Genomic DNA, 13,002 nt, shown 5'->3' with positions numbered 1-13,002 from the left:
ATCACACAAATACAAACCCTCAAACCATCTTCCTGATTAGTTTGGTAACATCTGTATGCAACATAACTTCAACCCTAATCATCCAATGAAGCAGAGAGTTTACCAAATCCCTCACAAGGCAGATAAAAGTCCAGACATTTCAAAAACCTTTGCACTCTCACTTCTCCACGACAAGGATTATTTCCATCATACTTGAGACAAAGTGTAGAAAAATACGGTGTGAAATAGTTTAATATTACAAATTGTGCTTTGAACAATCACCCCTCCTCTCAAGACCCCTCATCCCTACCTCGCACCCCTTCCTCCACCCCAACCCACAAAAATCTAAATGATTAACATTCGACAATAACAAAAAAGCGACCAAAGTGAAAAATCTGGTTTTCATGAAAAGCGTTTTCAATGCAATTCTTTAGATCGTCATGCAGCTCGGAGAACATGGCCAATGTATTAGGTATGTACAGATCAAAACAAATGTACAAAAGGGCTTGCGTTTCAGGATAAAAGTATCAAAGGGGAAAACTAGAAACATTCTGCATAAGCATAACTTTCGCAAAGGGTTCTCAAGTCATGGATCAAGCCGCTTCTCACGCCCAGTTAAACCTTCGGTTTTTGATAATGCACAAAATAACTTTTAGAGTGTATGCTTGCAGTCACACGTTCTATTCTTCAATTACAAGGTACATTCTTTACTATTCATTGAAACATGAAGCTGCAAAAAAAATCTGCACAATCTCGGGAATAAATATTTTGTACCGCCAGTGCTGGCTGTCCACTGCAGCACCGTGTTTGGATACTGATAGTAGAACACAGTTCCTGACTTGTAAAAACCTATAATCACCATCAAATAGCCAACTTGCATCAGTAAAAGTGGCTTGTTAAACAACAAAAGGAGATCACATACGATGGAAAAGACAAAAGGACAGACGTTCAGTGTTGGGAGAAGAATTCTCATGCGATTGTTATGCCGTATATGACAGCCAAGATCCATCAGAACAGCCCACAGTTTGCAACAAGAGGATGAACTTCCTGTGCAATTTGGTGTGGCAAACACGCGATAATACAGAGTGCTCTGCAAATACAGTGTGAGCGATCGTGTTTCATTCCACAATATAGTTGTCCGTCTTGCTAAACTGGAGAGGAAGACGACCAAATCAATTTGGAAAGTTTAAGACCGAATTATTAAAATGAGTTGCATTATGGAACAGTAGGTAGCATTGGTATCACTGATGTGGTGGTAACAGCATTTAAAACTATGCTAACAAATTTTAATCTGGCATAAAGAAAGAATGACCAATGGCAGAACATGATGCACGATATTAACTAAACAAACGAACTCCCCCACACTGACAATGGAAATATTAAAGTGTTTGCATGCACAGCCAAATTATTTGCCAAATTATTGGCAAATTATGCTACATTATTCAATAATATGCTGACATTGTCGAAAATTACACAATTTCATATGCTCTGGCTGATCATTGCCACAAATGGCAAACAAATATTTCGCCCAACAAACAGCCATTACAAGGCGTGTCATATTTACATCAAATGTATGTACATAAAATAAGGTGTATGCATCTTATTTACATTAAAAGGACAAACATATGAAAAGACCCACAGTCAGCCTTCTCAAACCTCAAGGCAAACATTACACCAATAGATTATTTTACTACATTGATGTGCATCCTGCACATGGAACAAAGAAAGCAAATGTTCATACTTTAAATAAAACAATTAAAAAAAAAATCAAGGTTCTTAATGAGGACACAACAATCCTTCTATCCAAATATCTACAGAAACATTGCCAAAACTCATGCACTGACAGTTTACAAACATCAGAGTGAATGAAACAAAGTGATGAGCCTGCAACAGAGGTTCTCAAACGGTGGAGCATCGTCAGTCCTTGCCTGGAAGGATGGCACCAGTTTAAGTCCTAGAGCACTTGTCCGACGGAGGCATCGAATGTCCAGTCTCTTCAGGGTTTGGCCGCTTGGTGACTGCCTTTTGTGTAGACATGGCTGGAAGGGGCTGTGGAGAGGACAATACCTGACTGCGTTGCTTCTCCACCTGGTCGATCATCTTGAAGAGAACGTCTTTGGTGATGGGGTTTTTGATTGTCTCGCAGATACCTGTGGAACAGGTGTGATTATGAGAATTCCTCAAGGTTGTTGAGTCACATCTGACCAAAGGCAGCATTATTAAAGATTTGGATTCTAGGTTTGTGGAACCTTAGCTAATCTCAAGAAGATTACAGTGTCACTTTCGGATTGTCTCTACAAAAACCCAGCTGGCTCACCGATGACCATCAGGTTGGGAATAATCTGTACTTCCTGCCTCGTTTAGCCGACACGTGATGTCCATCCAAATTTTGAGGTGAACTCTAAATGCCTTCAAAGTAACTTTGTAAGGACACTCAAGGCCCTGAAAAAGGCAGCACAACCCACATCTTCATAACCAAAATAAAAAGACTACAATGGAATATATTGCTACGTGGAAAGGGGGAGAATCCATAGCTAGATTGTGGTAAGAATATCTTGGACTGTGTGACCATGTAGCTTAGATTACTTTTGTAACAGGGAAAATGTCAGAATACGTTGTCTTGTTAAACATGCACTGAGGAGGAGGCAGCCAGTTAACTTTAAGACAGTGTAGAGTAATGTTGTTGCGTAAAACCTCCCATTTTGGAGTGAGGCTGGTTGAGGATTTTGGCAACAATGGTGCAAAGGGAAAGCTTAATGCACTTTAGGCAGAAACAGCATGGATTATTTGGCCAGTGAACCTCAGACCATGCTGGCAAGAATGGCTTGAGTAAGGTGCAGGACCTTTTATTGGGACCGCTCTATGAGGTGAGACGACCCAGAAGATGGCACAACCACAGAAGCGGAGGCCGATGAAAGGGACGTGCCACCCAAAAAGGTGGTTCCAAAGTTGAGTCGGGGTGTAACCGCACTGAGTGTGGAAATAGTAGTTCTGGTTCTGGTTCCGGGATTGAAGTAGTAGTTTTGTGTTGGAGTTGAAGTTGGGATTAGACTTTGACAGAGGCAGCATACCTCTCATCACCATCCTAAGACAAGCCCTGTGCAACACCAACCTGCATGGTCCCACAAGCAGCTCGGGCCATACTGGACCCACAAGCACCTCGGGCTTTGCCTCAACATGAAGCCCTCGCTCTTTCCCCATTGTGTGCGAGTCCCAGTATTTATTTTTGGTGCCATCATTGGGTTAGACTTTAGTGTTTTATTTCCTTTGATTGCACATAAGTGTGTGCCTCCCTTTTCGTTGTCGTTTGAGCGCCTGCTCTGTTCCGATTATTTATTATACAAGTGTCATATTTCCCCTCCACACACCTTCAATAAACCATTTTAATTGTAAAGTTAACGTTCTCCCATTTTTCTGTCTTCCAGCATGAACATCGCCAGTTTCGGCTACGTCGGGTTAACCCTGGGGAATACTCGTAATTCTGAACGCAATAACATCATAAACACCGTTTCAGGGTCCAGGGAGGCATTTATAAGATTTCTGGCTCAGAGTGACTGTGTTCTCTGATGTGACAATATGTAGATATGTTCTGTCGATGTGGGATTTTAGTGCCTAATTTACACAATATAACAAGGTAGTCGACTCTGTATGTAGAAGGGGCATGGAAAACGCCTCAAGTCCAGCCCCAAATAATTTTTATGAAAAATTAAACCAAGGTAAACATACAAGCTCCAATATAGATGGGATCTTTCAGGAACCCCCTCCTGGTTAAACCTCCAAAATTCAGGCTGACTGCACACATCAACTCTCGTTTCTCGCTTCTCCCATTGATAGAACCACCTTCCAGAGACCGTTTTTTTTCTCCTAATCTTCCCTCCAGATCTTCATGCAGGCAGTGCATCGCCACCTTGTGTCATTTCCCATCATGACCCATGATCTTTATCACCACCATTCCTAACCCAACACACTTACTTGCTCGTTTGAGCATTTCCTCCCCTTCTCTCTCTCCATTCCTTTCTGTTTGTTATGCCCTTGCGGGTTGTGCCATTTTTTTCCCCCACTACCCCAATGTCAATTTTGCCCGACCCTTCCATGAGCCTCACTATTGTGGAGAGAAAATAAAAAATGAATCAGCTGTGGGACCGAAATAGCTTTGTGAAGGAATAGAAATGCCATACATGGCAAAACTCACCCATTGCGGTCACATAGCTGTTTGGGAAACTCTTATCCAGTCTCTGCTTCATGAACACCCACTCGTTGTTTTCAAACTTGCACTCGATTATCTTGTTATCGTACTGACGAAGCTCCTTTGTGACCTGCGTCAGCACAGCCCGGGTTCCCAAGAAAAAAAAAATAAAACAAGAAGAAAAACCTTCCACTCATTTCCTTTGTTATGAAACACATTAATGATCAAAACATGGTCGACCATTACTGGCAATTTTTACATGAAGATAATAATAATAATAATAATAATAATAATAATAATAACAACAAAGTTAAGTTGGAGAGGTAATACTTTACCTTCATTTGTGCCAGAGGAGTTTCAAGCTGCCCCACGAACAGCAGTCCCAGGTTTTGAATGAGTAACCTGTGCCCACAGAGAACTTCAACAGTGTGGACCTTCCCTCCCCCAGACATAAACTACCTGTGTTATTATTATTATCAATATTATTATTATTTTACTTTGACACCATCACACTTGCATCAAACTGAGAGTCTCAAGTTCAAAACAATGGCAGCTACCAATATTTTACACTAGCCGAAACCCCGTCAGACGGATTCCGTTCCATGAGCCCAATATGACAACCAGTGGCGGCTCTTGTAAGAGCCGGATCCCAGTCGATGTACTCCATGGCCTTACCTAATGAGGCCTACAAAACGTCCTTGTACACATTTTTGGTGTACACTACTCCTTGTGAAGAAGTCCCCTAATTTGTACACGTGTCTACTTTGATGTACACCGTGTCAAAACTTCTCAGGTCACAGTACCGAGAAAAACGTGGCGCGACCGCGAGGAGGAGCACAAAATTGGTCTTTCAGTATTAATATATAGATCATTATTAAGAATTTAGTTTAAAAAAATAATAATAATTTATTTCCCCAAAGTTAAGGCCAGTGGTGAAAGGTAGAGTGTTAAAGGAGGAAATTAATAATGAAATGCAAAATACCATCTATATTCACAAATAATCAAATTTCATAAATACTCATGCTCCTACAAACAAGTGAATGGGCTCAGCAATTGTGAGGGCAAAACCATATGCTAAAAGTGGTGCAAAATTTATGAAATTATGCAAAATATTGAGGTGACTGTATAAAATAGAAGTTGTTATAGATTATTACACAGGTTTCGAGTCTCATAGATGAGTAAAATAATGGGGTGCAATGGATCAACAAGAAAAGGGAAACAGCCCGTCTCAAAGGTAGATCCCATTTAGCTGACAATTTAGAAACCACAGCAGATTGCCAGACAGAATCAAATGTATGGGTGATGTCCAGTGAGATGTTGTTTGAGATCGAGGGCATCCATCTATTGCCAACATAGCAGAAACAGCATGTCTAAATTGGAATGGCCTTGGCGGAAGCTCGAGTGATGGCAAGATGGAATGACCTTGGCAGCCGCCAAAGTTATGGTAAGAGATCATACGTCAAAGAAGTCTTGAGTTCTGCTGCAATTAACGATTCCATCATGATTGGGAGAATACTGGCTGGCCTGTAATTGAGAGGGACAGTTTTGGCAACATTTTGATGAATTCAAGTAACAATGAAGATATTCCATGATGTAGGTAGGCGGCTCCACGAAAATTACATGGAATTAAAAAATAAATCAGAGTCAGGAGCAGACAAGGCAGATGAACAGTTTTTGAGCATGAGAGCACTGATACCGACTGACTGCATGTTGGAGGAACAAAGAAAGGTGAAGAATTTCTCCACCTTGGCAGGAGGGAAGTTCACATGGAAGGGGAAGTAAGATGGGTATAGGAACAGAGGGATTCGACACTTTGGCCTTTTCACCAAAGACATAGTTAAGGCAGTTAGCCTTAGCATGAGCAGTGCCCATCATGAACACATCCTACATTGTTTTTACGGATGGTGAAAGACCTCAAGTGATGTTTGGTGATGGTGAAAAGACAAGTATGAACTGCAGATGGGCCTGATGCTGAATTCTGGTGTATCCGAGGATGTAAATTTCATTAGGTGAGAAAATAAGTTGTACACAATCAAAATAAAGACCATTACTGCACTGTAGTCCCATGAACGAAGCCAGACGACAACACACACACACGCGCACGCGCACGCGCACACGCACACACACACACACACACACACACACACACACACACACACACACACACACACACACACACACACACACACACACACACACACACACACACACACACACACACACACACGATGTTCTGGTAACTACTTATGTCTGGTGTTGGCTTAATGGTTAGGGTGGTGGACTTGGGATCCAAGGATCCTGAGTTCAAATCCCCCTCGATGGCTGAATTAATACCAGGCGGGGTTGACACAGCCTGTCATTCTTCTGAGGTTGGCAAAATGAGTGCCAACCCATCCAGGATTGTGCCCAATAGCTAAGGAGACTGCTTAAGCAGCACCAACGCTCTGTACAGAGTATGGTCCCCATGGATGGATGGATGGCAAGTACTTAGAAAAGCTATTTTATTTGAAGTTATAACCTTAAGTTATCAGCAATTTACTGATTTCCCCACTGTCCAGATCAGCTGGGCACCGTTTTTAATCGAGGTTTTGATACTTTCAGCTGAGAAACTCTCCAAACAGCGGATCCACAACCCCAGTCGCAGGTCCACATCAGTAGATTACTCAACATCAATGGACCCACAAACTCAAAGTTGTGTCCAGTCAGTCAACAGAGCAATGCAATATCCTTATTCAAACTTCTTTAATTATTACTTTTAATTAAAGTATTACTGCATTTTTATAACTTTAATCATATACTGCCTTATATGAAAATATATTAAGCCATAAACACTTTACCGAGATAAATGGTACTGTTGAAGCCATGCGGGTCACTCCAGTTGCCTGGTCGCTTCAACACGACAGTAACAGCCAGCTGGGTCTGCCGCCCCAGGCTGGAATACAGGTCTTTCCACTGCGAAGCTGGGACCATTGAATCATTCGGGTGTTACACTAATTGAGACCACGGGCATGGTCTCTAATTAATGGCCGAGCGAGCCGATGAGACGTGCGGTATGATCTGGATATACTGTCGTGGGCAAAAATATTGGCACCCTTGCACTTTTTTCAAATAACTCACAATTTTCTCAAAAAATAAAGTGTGTTTGGGTCATTGTCCTGCTGCAAGACTCATGGCCTTCAACAGAGACCCAGCTTTCTGACACTGGGTTGAACATTGTGCTCCAAAATACCATGGTAATCTACTGATTTCATGGTGCCATGCACATATTCAAGGAACCCAGTGCCAGAAGCAGCACAGCAAACCCAAAACATCACTGAACCTCCTCCATGTTTGACTGTAGGGAAGGTGTTCTTTTCTTTGAAGGCTTCATTTTGTTTTCTGTAAACATAGAGATGATGTGCTTTACTAAAAAGCTCTAATTTGGTCTCATCTGTCCACAGGATATTTTACAAGAAGGATTTTGGCTTGTTTAGGCAAACTCCATTCGGGCTTTCTTATGTCTGTCTGTCTGTCTGTCTGTCTCTCTCTCTCTCTGCAATGGGGTCCTCCTGGGTCTGCTTCCATAGAATCCCCTTTCATCGAGTTGGCGACAGATGGTGCGAGTTGAAACTGTCGTACCTTATTTTTGAAGGTCAGCTTGAATCTGTTTGGTAGTTGATTGAGGAGCTTTCACCACCGTTCGAACAATCCTTCGCTGCAATCTTTGATCAAATTTTCTCTTGCAGCCACGTCCAGGGAGGTTGGCTACAGTGCCATGACCCTTAAACTTCCTGATAACATGGCGGTGGACACAGGAACATCAATGTCTCTGGAGATGGACTTGTAGCATTGAGATTGTCCATGCTTGGCTACAATCTTGTGTCTGACCTCGTCAGACAATTCTCTGGTTTTCTTTCTTTTCTCCATGCTCATTGTGGTGCACAGTGACACAAAACAGCAGAATGACTCCTTTTCTCTATTTAAACTGGTTGATGAGTGATTTTTATATTGCAGGTACCTGCAACTCACCACAGGTGAGTTCAATTCCAAAGTAAAGGTGAATCACCTGCTTGAAATCTAATTATTTCTCCCAACTTCTACTGTAAAAGGTGCCAATCATATTGTCTGGGCCATTTTAGGATTTCTGTGTGGAATAAGCTAAGATTTAGTATTTTTTTCAGCTTTTGTTTTTGTTTTGTTCTACTGCAAACCAAAAAAATACATATGTGGATACCAAAATATATTTTTATTTCAACAATTTTCTGGAAGAAATGGTGCATTATTTGAAAAAAGTGCAAGGGTGTCAATATTTTTGGCCACGACAGTATGGTGTTACTTGCCATAGCCAATTCATCGTCAAAAGACTTTCCTGATTACAAGAATGAAATTCAACCCAAGACCAGGTACATTTATTGACAAAAAGTATGGTCACGAGGAGGAAATACACAAAAAGCAATCACACTAATGATGTCAACAAATAAAAGCCGTTACCCTCCACAAAAACACCGAACGAAAAGGATTGCTTAAATGCCCAAGACGTCTTAAGTGGGCCCACACTCATTGCACGATAAAGAAGAGAGAGAGAATCCACAAAACAGAAATACCGGGTACCCCTGGCAGAATACCGCAGGAAGATCCAGGCACAGTCCTGGCCTGCTTAGGCAAGGAGAACAGCTGCTCCTTCCCATGTGTCTGGGCCCGGAGAGAGGAGAGGGCGTGGCTCTGGCACAGGCAGGGTGTGGCCTCGGCATATCCATACAAACAAAGAAGCGCAGCTTTCCCCCAAGCTGATTCCAGACAACTCCTCCCTCTTCCGCATGTGCACTCGCCTTTACAGGCACTACCCCGTACGTCACCAATGACATGTCAGGCCCCTTCCCTCTCACTTGCCATTGGCCGAGGATCCCGCTTCATAGGTGGAGGACCGCACCCCTTCGACCTGTCTCATCTCAGGACAGACCTCCCCCAGTCTTTTTGCACGGGCGCAAGTCTTGTTGCAGAGGCGCGGTGACATTTCTCGCCTCGAAAAGTTCCTCAAAGCCTACCAGTACTCTTAAAAAGCACAAATGACAGGTAGACGTCGTCTATTTATTAAAAATCATGACGCATATCTAACATCACAATTACTTTGCGCTTACTTAGAGACATTTCTTGAGGAGCTAACTAAACTATACGAAGCAATGTTAAAGCCGCTGTCACACCTTGATGTTTTAGCCAGCGTATGGCAACGTATCAAAATGTATGTAAAACGCTGGCGTACGCTGAACTATTGATGTTTTTTCCAGTTTTGGGCGTATTCAAAACGAGTTGGACGTATGCATAACGTATTAGTAACGTACACAGAACGTTTCGATAACTTATAGATAACTTATACCAATGAATGCTTAGCGTGTTGTCGGCGTTCACAACCTATGCCCAACGATAGTCTAACTTATGCATAGCGCACGGCAGCGTATCGCCGACGATCACGTGGCGTAGCCTATTAAAAGGCTGCGGCTCGATGATTCAAATCATAACCGCACTAGACATCGAAGTGTCAAGCCGCTGTCACACCTTGACGTTTTAGCCAGCGTATGACGTATGAAAAATTTGCCGAATACGCTGGCACACTTCGAATACGTTATGGGTAAGTTTTGTATACGTTAACGGTTAATAGCATGCTGAAGCACGCTGGCGTACGTCGACAAATTTTAAGCATGCTGAAAATTTTTTGACGTATGCCAGCGTATGACGCACACGTTCCGCATATGCTGGCCATAAGTTGTAGGCACGTTATGCGATCGTTGACACAAGTCGATACACGTTACTTGTAAGTTACTCAAGTCGAAACACGTCGAGGTAATGTTTAGCGTACCCGAAACTTATTTCTAACCGATGAGTAACGTGCTTTGAACCTATGTGTAACGTATCACCAACGCATATTGATGTATGTAGACGTATTTGACATCTTCCGGACGACCACAGAACTTACTGAACGTGTTACTAACTTACAGCTACCGTATAATGGTGTATTGACAGTGTTTAGGGGAGGTGGTATATAAAAATGGGCTTCACAGGAGGAACATGTCATTGTTGCAGACTCCAAGGTTTTTTTTTTATTATTATTTTTTTTCGGCATGACGGTGATGTTGACACTTCGATTTCTAGTGCGGTTATGATTTAAATCGTTGAGTGGCAGCCTATTAATTATTGGTTCACGAAAAAATATTTTCACGAAAAAAATAAGTGACCACTATTCGTTATTGTTGTGTGTCTGTCTGTCTGTCTGTCTGTCTGTCTGTCTGTCTGTCCCGAACATAGCTCCATGGGTTTTGATCCGATCCTGATAAAATTTTGTTGGGAGGTTTATATCATGATCTAGTTGTGTTTTCCTGAAAATGGGCGTGGTGCGCCCATTATGGGTGGAGCTACGCACAAAAAACGTGTTTTTAGGGGGTAGCCGATTTCAATTTGCATCTTCTCCGAGGGGGTTTGTCAAATCTGACAGGGGTTTCGGTATTTGGTTAGCCCAATGGCACCTGCATAGCCCCACAGAGCCCGATTTTTCATACATCGGCATACGCTGGCGAAATCGTCAAGGTGTGACAGCGCCTTAACCACTAGAAGTAATTTCCACATTAGTAGGTTAGTATGACAAGAAGATGAGGTATTGTTCCAAATCCCCTCGAGTATTGTTCTCCCCTCGGATATTGTTCCAAACAGCATGCTATGCATGCACATCCCCCTTATGCTTTGTAGTATTGACAAACTCGAAACAGGATTTAGATCTCAAGAAGCTGAGATCAATGAAAAGAAAGTTGACACAACACCTGATGATATCCATGTCAACTTTGTATGCAAAGTGAAGGCTAATGGAGGAGCTAGATCACTGAACAGATCAGGACACAACAGGATAAAAGGAATGGGAGAAAGAGGGGGGAAAAACACCAATAGCAAGGTTGAAAGATAAAATAGATGGCAACTTGGACAAATAATGGATGTAGGGAGGAATGAGGGGAAGGGGAGGATGCACAGGGTGGACAAGATGGATACAAAAGCAAACTCTCCGGAAAGAAAAACTGGAATTTGGAAGGAGTTGGACTTGTGGGTGTGGGTTAACAGGGGTAGAAAATACAGGATGTTCTAAAAAGACCAGAACAACTCTGGTTGTTAATATATTTAGTACCACAAAGGACACAACGGTACCTTTCGTTTTATATTCAGACCCTTTTTTTGGGGGGGGGGATTCAGACTGGTCACTCTGCCCTGGATATGCTGTTTCTGCTCTCCCAACAATGAATGGAGATCCTCAATGCCAGACATGAAATCAGAGCCATATCCCTAGACATATCGAGTGCTTTCTATATGGTCTGGCACCCTGCCCTGCTCACCAAACTCTCTTCCTATGGTATCCAAGGTCACCTCCACTCATGGCTCACAGACTTACTCTCCTGTCACAGTCAATGTGTGGCCCTTAATGTAGTTCTCTCATCCCCTCTTCCAGATCAGGCTGAAGTTCCTCAAGGCAGCATTCTGGGCCCTGTTCTTTTTTTGGTTTTCATCAATTATCTCTCCAACTTTCTGGAAAATCCTCTATATCTCTGTGCTGATGACTCCACCCTCTGCCATAACATCTGCCATCTCTCAGACCGGCAAGCAGCAGCTTCTTCGCTGACTGCAGATCTGGGTAAAATCAGAAACTGGTCCAACACGTGGAACATGTCTTTCAATCTGGATAAATCTCACACTCTCACTATGTCTCTCTGAAAGGACCGTCTGGAACTCCCACCCATCTACTTTCTCAACAATCCTCTTGAAGAAGTACTTTCATTCAAGCTTCTGGATCTCACTATTTACCATGATCTTTCCGGAGAAAGCAACGTTTCCAAGCTGGCATCGAAAGACAGTCGCCGACTGGGTATCCTCCATCATGCAAAGTCCTTCCTTGGCACACTTGAGCTACTGACCACATACAAAGCTTTTGGCCACAGCCTGATGGAGTAGTGCTCTCCCCTCTGGGCTGGTGCTCCCGTCCCTCACCTTTCTCGACTTCACGCCGTGGAAACCAAGGCATTTAGGATCATTGGTATCTCTTGCGATGAGGCTGAATGTTTGGGTCTCTCACTCTCTCAACACAGGCAGGTCAGTGGTCTGTCTTCTACCGTCTCCTCTCCGGCCTCGCCCCCCTGTTCTGTCTGAGATATGACCCCCCCCCCCATATTTCCATTTAGGTGCTCAAGGTCTACCAGCAACCCCCTTCTAGCAAAACTACCAAAATCAAGAATCACTGCTCACCTTCACTCTTTCATTCCTCTTTTTTTCCCGCCTTTGGAACAAACACCCATACTCTCTTCAATCTCAACCTTCCCTCCAGGTCTTGTAAACAGCTGTTCACCACCATCTCTCATCTTCCCCCATCCAAAACCACGATCTTTTCTACCCCTGCTAATCCACCCCAAACCCACCTCCTTCAAATTCCCTGCTTTCCTTCCTGAAAGTCCCTGTTGTGTAAGGACCTGAAAGTCCCTGTAGTGTCCATCTTGTTTACCCTGTGTACCCCACACCATCCCTCTCCCTTCCACAGATCTCCTCATGCCTCTGTTCCACAATGTTTTTTCCTACCCTCTCCTGCTCCCCTTGTTGTAGGTTCTGTGTTTTAACTGTCATACGAGCCTCGACATTGTATACAAAAAAAATTAAAAATAAAAATATGATACAGAAACTCAAGGTTTTCTTTATTTTCAGGTCTGGTGGTTTAATGTAAAAGAAAATGGTGATTCCACAGGAGAAAGCTCAGTGCGTCAAATGGTTCAGAGACGAGATCCGACATGTAAGTTCAGTGTAATTGCCATACAAGGTATGGAAGGAATCCGCCATCT

General features: G+C 42.9%; 1 protein-coding gene across 3 annotated transcripts in view; it reads right to left on the bottom strand.

Annotated features, from left to right (window-relative positions):
• Nucleotides 1-375: 375 nt before the first annotated feature.
• The window catches only part of RNGTT (RNA guanylyltransferase and 5'-phosphatase), a 105,786-nt gene continuing 93,159 nt past the window's right edge, over nt 376-13,002 (bottom strand). For all 3 annotated transcript variants that reach the window (XM_085880111.1, XM_085880122.1, XM_085880133.1), the window contains 3 exons: nt 4,501-4,567; nt 4,172-4,295; nt 376-2,129 (listed from right to left, as the gene is read on the bottom strand). In XM_085880111.1, the coding sequence (XP_085736237.1) occupies nt 1,927-2,129; nt 4,172-4,295; nt 4,501-4,567 (394 nt within the window). In that variant the 3' untranslated portion in view covers nt 376-1,926. The remainder of the gene's footprint in view (nt 2,130-4,171; nt 4,296-4,500; nt 4,568-13,002) is intronic.

The sequence above is a fragment of the Eptatretus burgeri genome, chromosome 1 (assembly GCF_056783735.1).
Source record: "Eptatretus burgeri isolate ZD-2024b chromosome 1, Ebu_testis_v1, whole genome shotgun sequence".
Taxonomy (NCBI): domain Eukaryota; kingdom Metazoa; phylum Chordata; class Myxini; order Myxiniformes; family Myxinidae; genus Eptatretus; species Eptatretus burgeri.
The sequence above is the reverse complement of the archived record's forward strand: the minus strand, read 5'-3'. Positions and strand labels throughout refer to the sequence as shown.